This window comes from Ahaetulla prasina, chromosome 3 (assembly GCF_028640845.1).
Source record: "Ahaetulla prasina isolate Xishuangbanna chromosome 3, ASM2864084v1, whole genome shotgun sequence".
Lineage (NCBI taxonomy): Eukaryota > Metazoa > Chordata > Lepidosauria > Squamata > Colubridae > Ahaetulla > Ahaetulla prasina.
The window spans coordinates 206,854,397-206,874,566 of NC_080541.1; the positions used below are offsets into that span (position 1 = coordinate 206,854,397).

At 42.1% G+C, this 20,170-nt stretch overlaps 1 protein-coding gene across 1 annotated transcript in view; it reads right to left on the minus strand.

Moving 5' to 3' along the window:
• Positions 1 to 8,558: 8,558 nt before the first annotated feature.
• Positions 8,559 to 20,170, minus strand: part of SALL4 (spalt like transcription factor 4) — a 38,042-nt gene continuing 26,430 nt past the window's right edge. Inside the window, exons 3-4 of the mRNA XM_058176381.1 lie at positions 12,336 to 12,637; positions 8,559 to 11,011 (exon numbers count right to left, since the gene is read on the minus strand). Coding sequence (XP_058032364.1) covers positions 10,577 to 11,011; positions 12,336 to 12,637 — 737 coding nt within the window. The 3' untranslated portion in view covers positions 8,559 to 10,576. The remainder of the gene's footprint in view (positions 11,012 to 12,335; positions 12,638 to 20,170) is intronic.

Genomic DNA, 20,170 nt, shown 5'->3' on the forward strand with positions numbered 1-20,170 from the left:
GGGAGGAGAGCGCGCCGCTGCCTGCCGAACCCGGGCGGACTGAGGGGGGGGGGCTGGGCGGCGTCGCGCAGGTAACGTGGACTTTCACGCCGGCTCGCGCCGTCCCCTCCCCCCCTCCCCACAGCCCACCGAGCCGGGTGTGGAAAGTGGGCGAGGGCCGTTTGCTTAGTCGCCTCAGGCGGTGGTGCTTTTCCTCATTCCTCGCGGGGGGGGGGACGCCGCCGCGGCTGCTTCTCTTGCCGCTTTTATCCCCTCTCTCGTCGCAATATCTTCCCGCCACTCTGCTCCTTAAGGCTTGTGGCGGCTCTGGCCCCGGAATTTAAGAGTGGCCTTTCAAGACTGTGGACTGTGAACGTGGGCGTCGTTCCTCCTTGCTAAATCCCTCTCTCGCCCTTCCTTTGGGGTGCGCTTCCTGGTGCTTCTCTTCGCTAACCTACCCTCTCGGAGAGCTCTTACCGGCTCTTATTCAGATCGTCCGTGGAGAAAGCTTAATATCCAGCCCAAGATATTTCTTTGAACGATTCCGTTCCTACGCACTGATTTTTTTCTCATTTTTTATTTTTTGGTTTGCAATCTCAAACCATGCATTTTGAGGGCTAGATCATTGGGGATAGCATTGAGATAACCTTGCTGATAAGAAATAATCTAATCGGAGTTGGGATTGATTATATTTAGAATAGAATAGAATAGAATAGAATAGAATAGAATTTTTTTATTGGCCAAGTGTGATTGGACACACAAGGAATTTGTCTTGGTGCATATGCTCTCAGTCTACATAAAAGAAAAGATACCTTCATTTACATAGGAAATCACTGATACCAGTACTGTACCTGTATTTGTTTATTACTAAGATTTGTATATGCACTTTTGTTTTGCCAACGAAAGTGCTCACATAGTCAAGGCTATGGTTTTCCCAGTTGCAATGTATGGCTGTTGGACCATAAGGAAGGCTGAGCACCAAAGAATCGAGGCCTTTGAACTAGGGTGCTGGAGAAGACTCCTGTGAGTCCCTTGGACTGCAAGGCAATCAAACCGGTCAGTCCTAAAGGAGACCAACCCTGACTGCTCCTTAGAAGGTCAGATCCTGAAGATGAAACTGAAATGCTTTGGCCACTTAATGAGAAGGAAGGACTTACTGGAGAAGAGCCTAATGCTGGGAATGATTGATGGCAAAAGAAGAATGGGATGTCAGAGAATGAGGTGGCTGGATGGAGTCACTGAAGCAGTAGGTGTGAGTTTAAATGGACTCTGGGGGATGGTAGAGTATGGAGGCCTGGAGGAACATTGTCCATGGGGTCGCCATGGATTAGACACGACTTTGTGACTAACAACAACAATTTTTGTACACTGTTTCAGTCATAATGGTTCTGAGGGGCATAGTTCCTATCCAGTAAACATAACAACGTGTAATACTGGTGATATAATTGCCAAATCAATAAATATCCAGTAACCTACCATTTGTAATCCAGCCATCTCCCCTGGTTTACCAGGAACAACAACTTAACATAACATAACATCAGAGTTGGAAGGGACCTTGGAGGCCTTCTAGTCCAACCCCCTTCTAGTCCAACCCCCTTCTAGTCCAACCCCCTGCCCAGGCAGGAAACCCTACACCATCTCAGTCAGATGGTTATCCAACATTTTCTTAAAAATTTCCAGTGTTGGAGCATTCACAACTTCTGAAGGCAAGTCGTTCCACTTATTAATTGTTCTAACTTTGTAACAACTTCATAATTAATGCCCTAACAACTTCATAATTAATGCCCTGCATTGTTCAGTCATCAAAAGCTTTGCAGAAAGGCTCCAAAATGTTTGGGATAAACTAGGAAATCATTTTGAAAAAAGCATCAAGGAAGAATGAAATGAGGATCATTATGGATCATTATGGAGAATCTCAGAATGTCTAAGCCATAGCTTCACTATTAGAAAAAAATACTGGGATAAAATTCATAGAAAAGTAGCAAAATGAAACAATGGTTCACTAAAAATCTCAGACCTGCCATTAAGCACTTGGATGAGCTTCCAGATATCTGAAACAATGTTTTATGGGCAGGCCAAACTAAAGTAGAACTTATGAGGATACATTATTGTTATGTTTGCCAAAACCATTATTCATAATAAGAACCTCATTCCAAATATCAAACATGGAGGTAGAGGTATCATGATTGGAGAAGACTTTCCTACATGGGATCTGGACAAGTTAGCATCCTTGAAGAAGCGGTATAAAGCAGTGATGAAATCCTTTTTTTTTATTGAAATTTCCTCCCCTTTTTTTCCCCCTCCCCACCTCCACCCCCTCCACCCTCCCTTCAAAACCACCCTCCTCCCCCCCACCCCGACTTCCCAGAACAAACACAAGGTATAGTTCAAAAAACAATCATTCACTAAATTTTCCCTTTCCCAGAACACCCATAAGGTATAGTTCAAAAACAAACATAAGCTAAATTATTCCAAAACAATTATACAAATTTTTCCTCTCTATATGAAATCCATTTTTTTTACTACTGGTTCTGTGGACATGGCTTGGTGGGCATGGCAGGGGAAGGATACTGCAAAATCTCCATTCCCATCCCCTCTGGGGCCAGCCAGAGGTGGTATTTGCTGGTTCTCCGAACTACTCAAAATTTCCGCTACCGGTTCTGCAGAACTTGCTGGATTTCACCCCTGGTATAAAGGCCATCTGCCCATGTGCTGAAGCAAAAGTGGTCATGCAGCAAGATTGTTGATTATTTGCCATTAAGTTCATGTAGATAGGCCTTCTGTCAAATGATCTGTTTCTAACTGGTTACTTCAAGATTCCCCAGGGTCAATCCATCAACACTAATTGAATACACCTAAAAGGCAGGTAATATCTACCACTTCAGTATTTTCATTGTCAGTTCTAGATTGGCTGCTGAATCTGTCCTCATTTTGGTTTTCTTTATATTTAATCTTTTTTTTCTGTGCCTTTTGACTTTCATTATTAGAGGATGTAGATCATTTACATTTTCAGAGGACAGTCATCAATTTTCCAGCAATTTTCTTCCTGTAATTTTAAAACTGTTTTCTTCCAGTCCAGGCTGTTTCGATATACTGTATATTCTGTTAAATAAATAAAGTGAGAATATACAGTCTTGTCTCATTAGAAGTCTGGAGCCAGTGTATTTGGCCATGTTTATCTGGATAGTGACTTCTTATCCAATAGATAGTTAGATAGATAGATAGATAGATAGATAGATAGATAGATAGATAGATAGATAGATAGATAGATAGATAGATAGATAGATAGATAGATAGATCTATCACAATCTAGATCTATCTATCTATCTATCTATCTATCTATCTATCTATCTATCTATCTATCTATCTATCAATCAATCATCCTCTATAAGACATTCAAAAGTTTGATTTGTTCTTCAAAGGCCCTTCTACAATCAACATATGGATTTATTTTTGGTGTTATTTGGTTTTCTCTATTATTTAGCATATTTTTGGCTTTGTGTTCTCCCGTACTTCCTACACTACATTTCTTTCTGGTCTTCCCATTCCCAATATTTCTCAAGGGAAAGTGTAGGTTTTTCTCAGGAGAATGTTCCTTCCAGACATGTAGAGTACAAAAGTGTACTGTACTGCTCAACAAATTATGCCATCCCTCCCTTTTGATCATGCTGGCTGGGGTTTATGGGAATCAAACTGTAACTCATAGAAAGCAAATTCAACTCCTGTCCTTCAAGAAACACAATCCAATGTTTTTCTTCATGGCCAATAAATATAGTAATATTTCAAAAGTGTGGCAGAACATCTGCCTCCACAGAAACCATGTATCCTCCAGAGACTTCTGAGCTGCAGCTGCCATATTTCCTCATTGTCTGTGCTCCATAGGACTAAGGTGAAGTCTAAAACATCCAGAAGGCACCAATTAGACAATACCTATTATCCCCACCCCCACCCAATTTCTCTGCCTTAGTTGCATAATCTTAGGGAAATGGTTTTGAGAAGTCTTAGGTCCAAGAATCAGCATAAAATGTAGCAATACAGGATGAGTTTGTGTTTTGGCCATATCAGTTTGGAATTTGGGAAGTTGCTGTCCCAATATCAGTGAGGATATAACTTGTTGGCAAAAGTCAGTTGAGGCATGCATGAAATTAAGACATAGAATGTTGCAACAGCAAAACTGACAGTCCCACTTTTAATTCCAGAAAGTTAATACAGTTATTGTAAAACTGTTCTTGCGTGTTAGAAATGCAAAGGGGGAAGAAATACCTCCTTGAGAAAGTCTGGCCTGGCTGACAGCTAACTTCTGTCTTACACAAATTTTATTATTTATGCAAAGAACCGTTATAATGGAAATTCTCATTTTAGCCCTGAAGATGATTTCAAATGGAGATATTTCATTATTACCAATGCAAAGACCCCCTGGGACTAGTCCCTCTTTTCCTCCATTTTACATTTTGTTCTGGTAAGGAAAAAGGTGTGGGAAAATATGGAAGGATTCCAAATGGGAGACATGATGCTCCATAACTTTTGGCTAATTATGAAGCAGTATGTTAAAATAAAAGCCCTCTCTGGAACTGTTTGCGTTTCGTTTTGTTACAAAAAGGTAAGAGTTTCTTACACAGCAAAGTTTTGAATCTGTTTCCATTCTGCAACCTCTCAGAAACCAGTTTAAAGCTAATATTCAATAGTTTCATTAATGTAGCGCCAGAAAATTGCTGGCTTAGTTCTTGAAATGATCCCATATAAAGCAGGCAGGTCCAGCCTATATTTGGGACAGTGTAAGGAGTACATATAAGGGAAATTTAAGCTTTGGATGGGCATTTTATCATGTACATGCACCATTTACTGCTTGAAAATGAACATCTCATTGTCATAACCTTTAAACTGGACAAAATGACCCATTGTTGGGCAACATTCTTAAACCAAGGTACATCAAATTACAGAATGTGTCCAAAATCTGGAACCCATGACTCCCAAGGGAATGAAATTTGGCTGCTACTGGCTGCTGTGGTCATGTGAACTTCATTTTCGACATAGTTTCAAAATCCCTCATGCTCTCACCCATGCAACAATAGCCGTTTACCTTCTGCTGTGTAGATGAGAGCACAAAGAGAATGGAAGATTCCTGTTGCTTCTTGCCAGATTCCCATAAGGAAACTCAATGCAGAAGCTGGCAAGAAGTTAGAAATTGCTCTTAACAGAATAATAAAAGGGGCCTTTGAAGTCTTCCAATCCAACCCCCAGCTCAAGCAGGAGACTATTTTAGAGTCTCCTGCTGTCTAGTCTCTTCTTAAAAGCCTCCAAAGTTGGAGCACCCATAACTGCTGAAGGCAAACTGTTCCATTGAGTGATGGTTCTTTTTGTGAAGAAATTTCTCCTTAGTTCCAGGTTGCTTTGTTCATCCATCGCTTCTTGTCTTGCCTTCTTTGAAAAATAGCTTGACTCCCTCTTCTTTGTGACAGCCCCTCAAATATTAGAACACTGCTATCATGTCACCCCGAGTTCTTCTTTTCACTAGACTAGATATACCAATTCCTGCAACTGTTCTTCGTATGTTTTATCCTTTAAAACCTTCTCCCACCCAATCGTCTTTGTCGCTCTCTTTCTAGAGTCTCAACATCATTTTTTTATATTCTGGTGACCAAAATTGGATGCAGCCTGAAAGAAGGCATGGCTATTTTAATGATCTGTTAAGACAGTGATTCCCAAACTGTGAGCCGCGGCTCCCCAGGGAGCCGCTCAGGCTGCATGGGGCGCCATGAATATCTGCGCCGCTGGGTCCGCGCTGATGCGCCATTTCTGGGCGTCTGGTGCGCATGCGCAGTTGCAGGTCGGATTTCCGGGGGAGCCGCGGGCGAAAAAGATTGGGAACCTCTGTGTTAAGAGATCATTTCTGCTGCACATTTCAAAGGATTTGGTTGGCCCTGCTCTTCATTACTACTAAAAACTCATTCAATCCTCTACTCCTGAGCAGGCTAATTCACAAACTGCAATTCTGAGAAACAAATTACATCCCAATCCATAAACTCCATTACATCCTAAATCCATAATCTCAGCCTTATTTTGCCCATCCCCTCCTAATATAGAGCAGCTATGAAGACATGTAAGAGCCAATTGATTGCCCATTTTAAAAAAAGGCATTAAATTGTTGGGCAGCACGTGTATTAAATAAACTGAAATGCAAGTAACAATTTTGGGTACCCAGGCTGGAATTATGAGCAGTACAACAGTGTTGTGCATGCTTTTAATCCACACATGGCACATTTATCTCATCTCTGTACCCAAACCCGGGCAAATGTACTGCAAATAATTGCTTAATTAATCGCTTGTAGACTGTAATAAGCCATAATCACCTGTGCTCTGATATGCTAGAATGGCTATGTTATTTTTCCTCATCTCTCCCCTTTCCAGTACAAGGTGGTTGCAGATATCCTTTAAACATAATATTTAATAAAACCATTCAAAAAACTGTCAATATTTGCAAACAAACTATAATGAAGCTTACATGGTCACTGGCTTTTATAAAAACGCTATAAGTCATCTTGATAATGATACATTACTGTGTTATATGGACTTCGGAAAACAATCCCAAGATTAGCAGGAATTTGGGAGGACACATTCACCTCAATAGAAGTTTTGGGAAATGGTTGGAGACAGAAAGTTCTCTAGACTTGGGTAACATTTTGTTTTGTTTTGGTATAGTAAGCATTCAAGTCAAATGTCCTCTAAAACAGCTGTCACCGACAGGTGGTCCGTGGACCACTGGTGGTCCATGATAAAATTTTGGTGGTCGGCAGAAAAATTATTTGCATTTTTTATATTGCACTAAATCAGGGGTCCTCAAACTACAGTCCCTGGGACAGATACGTGCAATGAATCTTTGTGTTGCTACAGAGAGTCTTGGGGTCTTTTTGTGTGGGTCAGAGGGGGACAGAAATTCTGACTTGGGGTCTGCTTCAGCCTCCTGGTGTGGGGCTTTGGGCGAAGAAGGCTGGAGGGAAGTGCCACTGGTGGCAAAGAGCCTGAGGACCTTGTTCCAGTGGGACTGCATCATGGACTGGAACTGGCTGACCATCTCAGCCTGCTGAGCCTCCAGGTGCTGGTACCTGGCCTTGCACTCCCACAGGTCTTCCTTCTGCTTGGAAGGCCTATGCTCATAGTCCTCAGTGAGGTGCTTCTGCTGAGCCTCCTTCTCGGTCAGATCCAATTTGAATTGAGCTCTTTGCCCAACTCTTTCTCAAGGTGGCTGCTTAGCTCCAACAACTACTTCCTGTTGGGGCCCTAAGGGCGGGGAGGCGAGGAGTGGCTGGGAGGGGAGGGGCAAGTAGAGGCTGGCGAGGCACCCCTTGACGTGAGTGACATTGATTTGGCCACGTCCACCCAGTCATATGACCACCTAGACCCACCCACCCAGCCGGTCATTAAGCAGATTATATTAGTGGTCTGCAGGATTTAAAATTATGAATTTAGTGGTCCCTGAGGTTCGAAAGGTTGGTGACCCCTGCTCTAAAAAATAAGGCTGGAAGTTTTTGCTTCTACCTGTCACAGGAAAAAGAAATGTTTTAAGATATTCATTTCTGGTCAATGCTAGAGTTTATTCTATTAGTTTCACATACTGTTCCACATCCAGTCACTTGGTAATAGCTTGTCCTCTATTCACCAAGGCACAAAAGTTTATTTACATTTTATTAAAGACTGTGCCAAGTTTCTCCAAAGTAGTCTTCCTTCTTCACTGACTGTTTCCAAAAACATCCTACAAATGGGACTAGGAGGCTTTTTAAAGCTTGTTTTTGGCAGAGATGAATAATTCTGGGGGAAAGGAATTCCTTCTTTCATTTAAAATGGAAAGCAGGTTAATGGGGTGGGGAGGGAATGGGGATTTTACAGTATCCTTTCCCTGGAGTGAGGTGAAAATGGAGATTTTGCAGTATCCTTCCCCAGCCACGCCCACCAAGCCACACCCACAGAACCAGTAATAAAAAAAATTGAACTGGTCCCAAGTATGTAAACTGTGGCATTTACATAACAATGTAGTCGTGCATTTTGTCATCATTCCTCTGCTGAAACTTTCAAACAAAACTCAAGACTCTCATTATGATGGATAAAGCTTTAATAGCTGGGGACCAAACTCTTTCCAAGACTCTGTATGCCTGGAAAGTCCCTCCCAAGTTGCTAGATCTTATTGAATTATCTTTGCAGTTCCTGCCAGGTATTCATTGAACATCAACAGATAATTGTGCCTTTTCATAGTGCCTGTCCTCTCATTGTGTTATATGTAAAGGGAGGAACCTTTACATTTGTAATGCCTTGTAAATTCTAAGACATTTGTAATGCCTTTTACATGTTTTGATTGTATTTATATTGGATATAAATACTTGTAAACCACATAAAGCAAAAAAAAACAACACACACCACCTGGCAGCATGCACTTTTTAAGTGTTTTTTTTAATGCAGTTGAAGTTTCTCTAGTGAACTATATACGGTCATGCTGCAAAAATGAAGATTTGGCTGCATCATGTGAAAAAAATTATCAAGAGATTTATTCTCATATCAACAGAAATGCATCAGTAGATAGTCCAAATAAACAAACAAAATATAATCCTACGCAGAATTGCTTAAATCGTCCAAACATTCACAATGCAGAAAGACAGATTATTCTCGGGATGCACCTTTGGCATGTTCCACATAACAAGATCCATTTTACAGTGTAAACAGTTTGTGTTCTTACTTTACAAAGTTCAGGTGGAAAGGCACAACTTGGCAAAAACTGATCCTAAGCAAATTATAATAATTAAAAAAATATATAGAACTGGAGACATTACACACATACAATAGTTCAGGTGCAACCACATTGGTGTTTTGTTTTGTTTTTAGAAAAAATATTATTATACATCCACATTGTTTCATAGACCTTCTGCATGAGCGAAGCTGGACTTTAAAGTTGGAAAAAGCCACATTTTCATTCAAGTTCTCTTAATCTCCAAATCTTTGTTCAGTTTTCCAATGCAACTAACACACAGGCAGATCCTGCTGATGAAAAGAGAATGGAGGTGGGTGGACTAAACACAACTCCCCCCTCCACTCCATGAAACACACCTCTAAACATCTTCAACTATCCCTACAAACATATCTTATTTTGGCTTGAAATAGTGCACAGTAGTTTCTGTCTGGATCTCAAGTTTGACACAGTGGTTATTGTCTAGAAAAATAGAACTTAACACTACCATAAACAAATTAATAATAAAAAAATAATAATAATGAGGTAGATAACTTAGAATCCAGAAGACCTTTCCAGCAACCTTCATACAGTACAAATGCCACATTGAGATTTTTTTTCCAGGCTTTCTCCCCTAAGAACTACAAATAGATAAATGTCCAGAGAAAATGTAGGGCTGCCCACAAAGTCTCCTCTTCTGGCAAAATAGAAATGATTCAGTCTTGCAGTACGAGAAGTCAAAACTCACATAGGAATATATATGTCTTTGCTGGAGTACAGCCCTGAATTGCTAAAGTGGAAATGTTGTCTCTCACACACAACAAAGACGGATGAAACACTTACTTCATTTTAAATACAGATTTAGGCAAACTCCCTTCCATAAAGTGGAGGTGAGGGATAGTGGCAGAGAAAGAACAAACTTGTGGGGAAGATTTCCATTCACGAAGTAATCTGCTTTCAAAATCATCACCTGAGAATCTGAAGAGAAATGGCAGAAACAGCAAAAACTCAAGTCTTGCTAGGATTGGATTTCCCTTCAACAGTAGGCCTCTGTCTGCATATTGGGATGGGTAGGAGGAAAGCAACACACAGCCACAAAGAGTCAAGACTTTTTTGGCACTGTAGGTGGTGCATGTACAATGATGTAGTCTTTAAATAAGCAGCAGTAATCGATACAGAGCATTTAAGGTGTACAATGGCCAACAGTGTGCCTGTTTAAACATTCAGTTTTGTTTTTTTAAAAAACAGGGTTCTGTGTATATCAGATCCTCATGTCCAACAGGCATCGTAACACTATTACATTCAAAACCGCATCAAATGAAAAACAAACAAAACGAATGAAAAAGGGAAGATGGCATTCTAAGATATTTTACCCGCATAATTACTTTCCATGTCATCAGTCACGAATTCCATGAGTGCCAATCCCCTTCCTCGCTCCAAAATATCAAGAGATTTGCTTCTATTCTGCTCAAATCCCCCAAATGGTTTCTAACTTAAGCCATCTCCACAAAAACAAATAAGCAAACAAAAAGAAAAGAAAAGAAAAAAAATTGAGGTAAATGTTATAACCTTTGGAATTTCACATTGTAAAACATTGAAGGTTTTTTACAAGTTGACATTTCCCACGTAAGAAGAATCTTGCAAGACCCGCATAGAAAAAAGGAGGATCCTCAACTGGCTTCACTTTTGTTTTGCACAAAACACGGACATGATTGTACTCTGGGCAACTCTTCCATAGACAGCCTTAGAATCATTTGCACGTCAGTAAGAAAATAAGGATACTTGCGGTGTCATCTCTTAAAAATATATAGATATAGATATAGATATTCCGATAGTGATTTTTTTAAAAAAATCCATCCTGCCACCTTTCAAGCATTCTGGTTTTCAATTAACAGCAATTTTGTTCTCTTCTATGAAGTGAGGGAATTGGTGTTTTGGCACATTGTCTTCAGCAGTGCTGCTCGGCTTCTCCATCTCTGAGCCAATCACAGCCTGGGAACTATCCATCTTGGAAACGGTGGCAGAATTCATTGCTAAATTGATCACTGGACTTCCCCCAGTGGTGTTTGGAAGAGAACGGATGCCTCCACTTTGGATCACAGAGATCTCATTGGTTTTCATGGCTAAGCCATTACTGAGTACTGCAGCATACTGGTTCCATGCCGATGGATCAAGGCTCACCGAAGGGCTCACTGCATCTTTAGGGAACATTTCTGATACCTTCTTTGAATCATTGCCAAGCAAAGCCATCGGGTTATCAATGGACAGTCTTCTTCCACGTCTGGCAGAATTGTTCCACATGTGAGTTCCAACATGGACCTTATGGAAAAGAATGTCAACATTAGTCTTCTGTGGGTATGCATCTGGGCAAAACTGGAAGAACTAAAACTAAAACGAATGGATATGCAAGATTCAAATCCTTGCTCAGGGACAGTGGCTACCATGACATATTGAGTAAAACTCCCTCCCTCAATTTCTACCATCCCAGAGTTTTATTCTGGCCCAGAATCTGGTTTGAAGGTTCCTCTGCAATTCAGACCTCTGGTGATAGCTAACTGTTTCTTAAATTGAAAAATAGCAACAGCAACAGCACTTAGACTTATATACCGTTTCTCTGTAAACTACTTTCCAGCCCTCTCTAAGCAGTTTACAGAGTCAGCATATTGCCCCCAACAATCTGGGTCCTCATTTTACCCACCTCGGAAGGATGGAAGGCTGAGTCAACCTTGAGCCAGTGAGATTTGAACTGCCGAACTGCAGCTAGCAGTCAACTGAAGTAGCCTACAGTTCTGCACTCTAACCACTGCACCACCCCGGCTCCTAAGGAGTATACCCACCCACTTCTGCCTCATCCGTTGGTGGCTTGTAGCCCTACTATCACATACTCTTATCCATTATCCAAGGATGTGTAATATGTAATCTCCATGGGGGGAAAATGTTGCCTGTCCTCAACATGTAACTTGTCCCATGTGTCCTTTAATTGCAAGTATGCAATTAAAGAGAAAAGAGGTGCTGGCATGAGTCCATCACAAGGAAGATGTCTATGGAGATTCTCAGTCATCCAGGTCATGGTTGTCCTAAAGGTGCTTTTTCAAGAGGCAACTGGACTTTCTGGTTTTTCTTTGGAGATGTTTTGCTTCTCATCCAAGAAGACCTGAAGAAGCATCTTGGATGAGAAGCAAAACGCCTTCAGAGAAAAACCAGAAAACCAGAACCAGTTGCCTCTTGAAAAAGCACCTTTGGGATCATGAGGAGGAGAAACAAGTGATGAGAACGTCTATGGAGATTCTCAGTCATCCAGGTCATGGTTGTCCCAAAGGTGATTTTTTTTCATAAGACAACTGGACTTTCTGGTTTTTCTTTGAAGATGTTTTGCTTCTCATCCAAGAAGCTTCCTCAGGAAGGAGTATAAATCCTTCCATTCCTCACCATCCAGTCACATCTAAAGAAGCTTCTTGGATGAAAAACAAAACGTCTTCAAAGAAAAACCAGAAAATCCAGTTGCCTCTTTAAAAGAGCACCTTTGGGAAGAGTTGAGAACATTTCATGAATATGAGATGTCATCCTGTAGTATCTATAACAACCTAAGGCCGATAGTGAAGAAGGAGCTGAACAGACATATTGTTGCCTTTAAACTGCTCACCTTGAGATTCCCCTTTGTGGTAAAAGCTCTTCCACAGATGGTGCACGCAAATGGCTTTTCCCCCGTGTGAGTCCGCTCATGGATCTGAAGAGCACTTGCTGAGGAGAAGTTCTTACCACATGTAGTGCAGATATGCTGCTTAGCTGTACGGCGATGGGGTGGCACCAGTAGAGGAGGCACACTGGGTGATAATACAGGAGGGGCAATAAAATGGCTGGTGCTGATGGGGCGATCGCTAGACATCTCCATTTTTATGAGAGCTGGTGGTGCTCTGATAAATGATGGGTGAATGCTGCTCCGGCCTGAAGAACAAAAAGATAAAAGGTGTGTTGATGTGTTGTCTATACTGCAAGTTTCATAAAAATTCCCCAAATCCAATTTTATTATTCAAAGCAAATAATAGGAGGAGAGTGGATGGAAATATAGGACAAGCAAAGAAAGTAAAGGATTTTAAGAGGGGAAAAAAGGGTGGGGGGAGGAGAAAGAGAAAAAAGAGATAGCTGACAAATATGGAATTTGAAACTATAAAAAGTCTTTAAATGTAACTATGGCATTTACGTAAAGTATTAGAAATTATACTATGAAGATAAATGGAATTTTTCTTTTCTTTTTCTTTTTCGACTATGGCTATTACTGTATGAACTGTTATTGAACTGCAAATACATGACTGATTCTGATGTTTGATAAGTAGTATATATAAAAGATTACAAATACTAACTGGGAAATAAAGGGTTTAATTTAAAGGGAGTAAGAAGGGCGGGGGGAAGAAAAACGTTGATAAATGATTAGAATTCAGGATGAAGGGTAAGATTAGATTATACATCATAAATAAAAGAAGGAAAATAAAAATGTAAACATATAAGATGTGTTGGAAGATAACTAAAAGTTGTATGAATATGGAACCTGGCCAATATTCTTTTCAGAAAAAATGCATTGTATGTTGATGTCTGTGTGTTAAAAAATAAAAAAGCTTTAAAAAAAGCAAATAACTGAGTGAATATGAACAAGTCATATAGAAAAGACCTGATGGAGATGAAAATAATTAGGAATTTGTGGGGTGAAAACTTAAGGTGTATGTAGATAATCCTTGATGTATGACCAAAATTGGAGCCAGAACTTTCATCACTAAGCCGTGCGGTTGTTAAATGAGTCACGCCCAATTTACCACCTGTTTTGCTGCAGTTGTTAAACAAATCACATGGCTGTTAAATGAATCTGGCTTTCCCGCACTGACTTTGCTTCTCAGAAGCCCCCTGGGAAAGCCGCAAATGCCAATGGGGAGACCCCAGGATGATGCAAATATATGCCAATTGCCAAATACTCAGATTTTGATCAGAGGCAAAAGTGCAAAGGCTTGTCAGAAGTCCCCTTTTTTTCCCAGGGTCATCATAACTTTGAACAGTTGTTAAATGAATTGTGAGTTGAGGACAGGATTTATTTATTATTTATTTATTTTTATTTTATTTAATCGCATTTTTATACCGCCCTATCTCCCAAGGGACTCAGGGCGGTTTACAGCCTATTAAAACACAAATACACAAATATAAATACAAGATAAAACATTAATTAAAAAACTATTAAATAAGGCCGAATTTAAAATTTATAAAACAAAATAATAAAACCCCATTAAAAACTAAATTAAAATTAAAATCCTAGCCCAGTCCTGCGCAAATAAATAGATGTGTCTTAAGCTCGCGGCGAAAGGTTCGAAGGTCGGGAAGTTGACGGAGTCCCGGGGGAAGTTCATTCCAGAGGGTGGGAGCCCCCACAGAGAAGGCCCTTCCCCCGGGTGTCGCCAGTCGGCACTGCCTGGCGGACGGCACCCCAAGGAGTCCCTCCCTGTGAAAGTGCACGGGTCGGTGGGAGGCAGTCGGTGGCAGCAGACGGTCCCGTAAGTAACCCGGCCCCAAGCCATGGAGCGCTTTGAAGATGGTTACCAAAACCTTGAAGCGCACCCGGAAGGCCACAGGTAGCCAGTGCAGTCTGCGCAGGAGCTGTCACATGGTGACACGAGGGGCTCCCTCTATCACCCGCGCAGCCGCATTCTGGACTAACTGGAGCCTCCGGGTGCTCCTCAAGGGAAGCCCCATGCAGAGAGCATTGCAGTAATCCAGGCGAGATGTCACGAGAACATGAGTGACTGTGCATAGGGCATCCCGGTCTAGGAAGGGGCGCAACTGGCGAACCAGGCGAACCTGGTAAAAAGCTCTCCTGGAGACGGCCATCAAATGGTCTTCAAAAGACAGCCGTCCATCCAGGAGAACGCCCAAGTTGCGCACCCTTTCCATTGGGGCCAATGACTCGCCCCCAACAGTCAGCCGTGGCTGCAGCTGACTGTACCGGGGTGCTGGCATCCACAGCCACTCTGTCTTGGAGGGATTGAGCTTGAGCCTGTTTCTCCCCATCCAGACCCGTACGGCCTCCAGACACCGGGACAGCATTTCGACAGCTTCGTTGGGGTGGCCTGGTGTGGAAAAGTACAGCTGAGTATCATCAGCGTACAGTTGATACCTCACACCGAAACCACTGATGATCTCACCCAGCGGCTTCATATAGATGTTGAACAGGAGGGACAAGAGAATCGACCCCTGCGGCACCGCACAAGTGAGATGTCTCGGGGTCGACCTCTGCCCTCCTGTCAACACCGTCTGCGACTGGTCAGAGAGATAGGAGGAGAACCACCGATAAACAGTGCCTCCCACTCCCAGTCCCTCCAACCGGTGCAGCAGGATACCATGGTCGATGGTATCAAAAGCCGCTGAGAGGTCTAATAGGACCAAGGCAGAGGAGTAACCCCTATCCCTGGCCCTCCAGAGATCATCAACCAACGCGACCAAAGCCGTCTCCGTGCTGTATCCGGGCCGGAAGCCAGACTGGAACGGGTCTAGATAGACAGTTTCATCCAGGTACTGGGGTAATTGACATGCCACCACACTCTCTACAACCTTTGCCGCAAAGCGAAGGTTGGAGACCGGACGATAGTTACCTAAAATAGCTGGGTCCAGGGAAGGCTTCTGGAGGAGAGGCCTTACCACCGCCTCTTTCAAGGCGGCAGGGAAGACCCCCTCCAGCAAAGAAGCATTAGTAATCCCCTGGAGCCAGCCTCGTGTCACCTCCTGCGTGGCCAATACCAGCCAGGAGGGGTACGGGTCCAGTAAACATGTGGTGGCATTCAACCTCCCCAATAACCTGTCCATGTCCTCAGGAGCCACAGGATCAAACTCATCCCAAACGGTCTCAACAAGACAGCTCTCTGACCTCTCACCGGGATCCACCCAATTTTGATCCAGACCATCCCGAAGCTGAACGATAACCACTAAACTCCTCGGCACGTCCCTGCAACGGGTCATCCCACTCTCCCTGTTGAAGGAGAGAGCGAGTCACCCGAAACAGGGCGGCTGGGCGGTTATCTGCCGACGCAATGAGGGAGGAGACGTAGCCACGTCTCGCTTCCCTCAATGCCACTAGATAGGTCATATTTGACAGTATGGGATATGCACTTATCCCAGCAAAACCCTTCAATGGAACAGGTTGTTGATATGATGTCAAACCCTGGGAAGCTGGCACCTTTTCTCCTTTCCTCAAGGTCATCCAGACATTCCGTTACTCTCATCCCTTAGTTGCCCCAATGCACTTTAGATGGGGCTTCCCTTGAAAATCACTTAAAAGCCTTAGTTGGCTCATAATACAGCAGTGGAAGGCATTTATGGGCATGCCTCAGTATGGCCATCTGATCTCTTTGCTCTGCAAGCCACACTGGTTGCCAGTCTGCTTCTGGAGTGCAATTCAAGATGCTGGTTACAACCTATAAAGTCTACATCAGTGTTCCAAGTAATACACCCATAGCAAACAGAACTCTGAGGCAGGTCGATTCCTCAAAGAACAATTTTATTTGGAGACATCATATTGGCACAGACTGGTGAAAACCAACTCTGAGAGTTCCTGCGGTTTTCACCTAATTAAAAAGTGAAAGTTTCCTTTTCCCCCAAACAATAAGTCACATTGTCCAATCTAGATGCTAGCCAGCTGTTAGGTAATTTCACTCCTCCTCTCTTCAGCCACCTGTGTTGGAACGTCCTTGGTTCCCTGGAGAAACTATTGTGTTTTGGCTACAAAACCCCAAATATCTCTATTTTCCCCTCCCCCTATCCTTCGGCTCCACTGTAGCAACACTGAAGCCTCAAAAATGACCTCCGTCAGGCCAGCTTCAGAGTTGACAGTCTTTATGGCATAGGAACAGGTTATAGGTAGTCTTTGACTTACGACCACAACTGAGCCCCAAATTTCTGTTGTTAAGTGAGACATTTGTTTAAGTGAGTTTTACCCCATTTTAGGAACTTCCTTGACACATTTGTTAAGTGAATCACGGCAGTGGATTAGTTAGTAATACATTTGTTAAGTGAAACTGGCTTCCCCTTCTAACTTTGCATGTCAGAAGGTTGCAAGAGGGGAATCACATGACCTATTGGGACACAGCAATGGCCATAAGTATGAACTAATTGCCAAGCATCTAAATTTTGATCGTATGAACATGGGGATGCTGCTAAGGTTGCAGCTGTGAAAAATGGTCATAAAAACTATAAAAATGGTCAGTTTCTTCAGTGCCGTTGTAACTTTGAATAGTCTGTAAATGAATTGTTAAGTCAAGGACTAAATGTACTTGGGAGGAATTGCTTCCCTGTCCCACGGATTCTACCCAGTTGGCATATGCCACCAGAGTTGGCATACTGGGGGTGCTTCCAATTAAACAATGTCATCTATCAGAACTCAAGAAACCTTTGGGAAGGAGACCCCGCTCCCCTGAAATCCATGTGGCTCCCACCTTCTCAAGTGTTCCATAACAGGGGTCTCCAACCTTGGCAACTTTAAGTCTGGAGGACTTCAACTCCCAGAATTCCCCAGCAAAGCTGGCTGGGGAATTCTGGGAGTTGAAGTCCTCCAGACTTAAAGTTGCCAAGGTTGAAGACCCCTGTTCTATAAAGACTGGGCTCTTCTCCCAGATCTTGGATTAAGACAGATGGAGTCCCAGGTTTGTTATTTCTGTGTCTGTATATTTTGCCTTGGTGTCATTTTGTTTGGGTGTCGTATTCATTTTTATATTACTTTGTGAGTCAGTAGGAGTTGGCCGGTGTCCAAACGGAATTAAATACACTGTGCTAAACAACACCGTATACTGGCAGGTTTGCCCTTCCATTTAATTCCAGTTAAGTATTTGTTTATTTATCTATCTATCAGATTTGTACAGCTGCCCATCTCGCCAAAGCGGACTCTGGGCAGTACACAATGATAAAACAGCCAATATAAAAATAGATGAAAATGTAAAGAAGGCACCTTAATAAGCATAAAGGGAAAAATATCACCTAACAATAGGCGAAGGGAGTATAAAATGCCTTCCTGGCAATGGAACCATTGAGACAAATCTCTAGTTCGCTGGGAGCCTCAGGCCTGGCAGCATAAGTAGGTCTTGAGGCTTTAAAAAAAAAGATCAAAAGCAATGGGAGTAATCTAATTTAATCTAATTTTCCATAAGGTGGGTGTCACAGCAGAGAAAGTAGCTCTCTCAGGGACCCACCAAATGTAGGTCATAACTGATGATACCCACAAATATCAATTATGCAGGCTTTTAAAAGCTGAACAATGTTTCTGAATACATCACAGTAGCGTAATGTTTTTTTTCTAAACCCATCTTTCCTCCAAACCAAGAAAGCCAGAATTCACATTTCACATGGCTGGGTTTAGTACAGGGCACTTAACTCAGTCAGAGGTGGGTTTCAGCAGGTTCTGACCAGTTCTGGAGAACTAGTAGTGGAAATTTTGAGTAGTTCGGAGAACCAGTAGTAAAAATTCTGATTGGCCCCACCACCATCTACTCTCTGCCTCCCAATTCCCAGCTGATCGGGAGGAAATGGGGATTTTGTAGTAACCTTCCTCTGGATTGGGGAGGGAATGGAGATTTTACAGTATCCTTCCCTTACCATGCCCACCAAGCCATGCCCACCAAGCCATGCCATGCTCACCAAGCCACGCCCACAGAACTGATAGTAAAAAAATTTGAAACCCACCACTGGTCTGAATGCTAGCCAGGACTTGGGCAAGGACTAGTAAGGCCCCAGCCAGCCAGCTAGCCATGAAGTTCCATGACTTCAGCATAATAGCAGATTAGCAGATTTAAACTAAATCTGCTCAATTTTACAACTATAATTTTGGCCAAATATTTTTTTCCTGATTGGAATTCACACAAACCATTTCAGCTATTCAAGAAAAGCTTGCAAAAGATGGCGGGGAGGGGAATGGGGGTGGCAGGAGAAAATAAACTGAGCTAATAATTTGAATCGATGTGTCATTTTTAAATTAGTGGACCCTCTGAAATGCCCATTCATCTGTCATGTTTCAGCAGGCAAATTACTGGGTTCACACTAGAGAGTCCGGATGGGTGCACTAGATTCAGTTCAAATTGAAAAACCAAATAGGTTCAAAACTTCACTGCAAATTCTGAACAGGTCTGAATAGTAATTGAACTTAATATAATATAATATAACAACAGAGTTGGAAGGGACCTTGGAGGCCTTCTAGTCCAACCCCCTGCCCAGGCAGGAAACCCTACACCATCTCAGTCAGATGGTTATCCAACATTTTCTTAAAAATTTCCAGTGTTGGAGCATTCACAACTTCTGCAGGCAAGTCGTTCCACTTATTAATTGTTCTAAACTGTCAGGAAATTTCTCCTTAGTTCTAAGTTGCTTCTTTCTTTGATCAGTTTCCACCCATTGCTTCTTGTTCTAACCTCAGGTGCTTTGGAGAACAGCCTGACTCCCTCTTCTTTGTGGCAACCCCTGAGATATTGGAACACTGCTATCATGTCTCCCCTTACTTACTTGGAAGCACCTAACTGAAGCTGACCATTTGATCTGAAGCAATGAACTTACTCAGAAAAATCAGTTCTAATGGAAATTCAAACTTTGAATCAAATCTGAACAGAACTCTAGTTTGCACAGCCTGCTAAGTCATAGTTTGCTTGACTATAGTTAGTTGAACAGATACTTTTGATGGGATTCACTAACAATAAGTTATAAACCACATTTTACAATCCATAATTGTTAATTTCACACTTTGGTCTAAACCAAAACCAAACAAACCTCATCATGGCTTAACATGCTTTATGAACCCAGTCACTGTTTACACTGAAGAACATATATTTTCCTGATATGCGTATTAACTACCAAGCAAACTGTTCAAGTTAGAGGAAAGAAGAATAGCTATATATATCCTGTTTTACAGAGGACAATTTTCTGTTGGCAGGGCTGTTATTCTATAAGTGAAGGGCTGCCTGCCAGCTAAGTCTAGTTAAAGAGAGAACAGCAAGACTCTTGCAATTCACCATCAGCATTTAGCAGCCAAATGCCAGATGCAACTGGTGAACAAATCAACATCTTCTTCAGCCTGGTGTGAAACGTTAGAACATGATGTATAAATTAGAGCCCATACAATTCTGCTTTTGCTCTTTTGGGGTGGGTGCATTTCCTTTTTTTTTTTTTTGGTGATGCATAAAAGAAACAAGACAAGACAAGATTCCTACTTTGATTTATAATTCTGTATCATTTAGTGCAAGAAGCCAGCCTTCAACAGGATGTTGCTTGGATAATGTGATAACAGCTCCCATCCCATCGAGAAAAATTGTAGTTAAATAATTCAAAAACAGCGATATGATGCCACGTTGAGTAGCAGTACCTTCCCACTTGTTCCAAAGCCACGAGTTTTATTTTAAGTGATTTTAAGTAATCGGATGTAAAAGAAAACTAGAAATAAAAGAGTTTTTTTGCCTAGGAAACAAATTC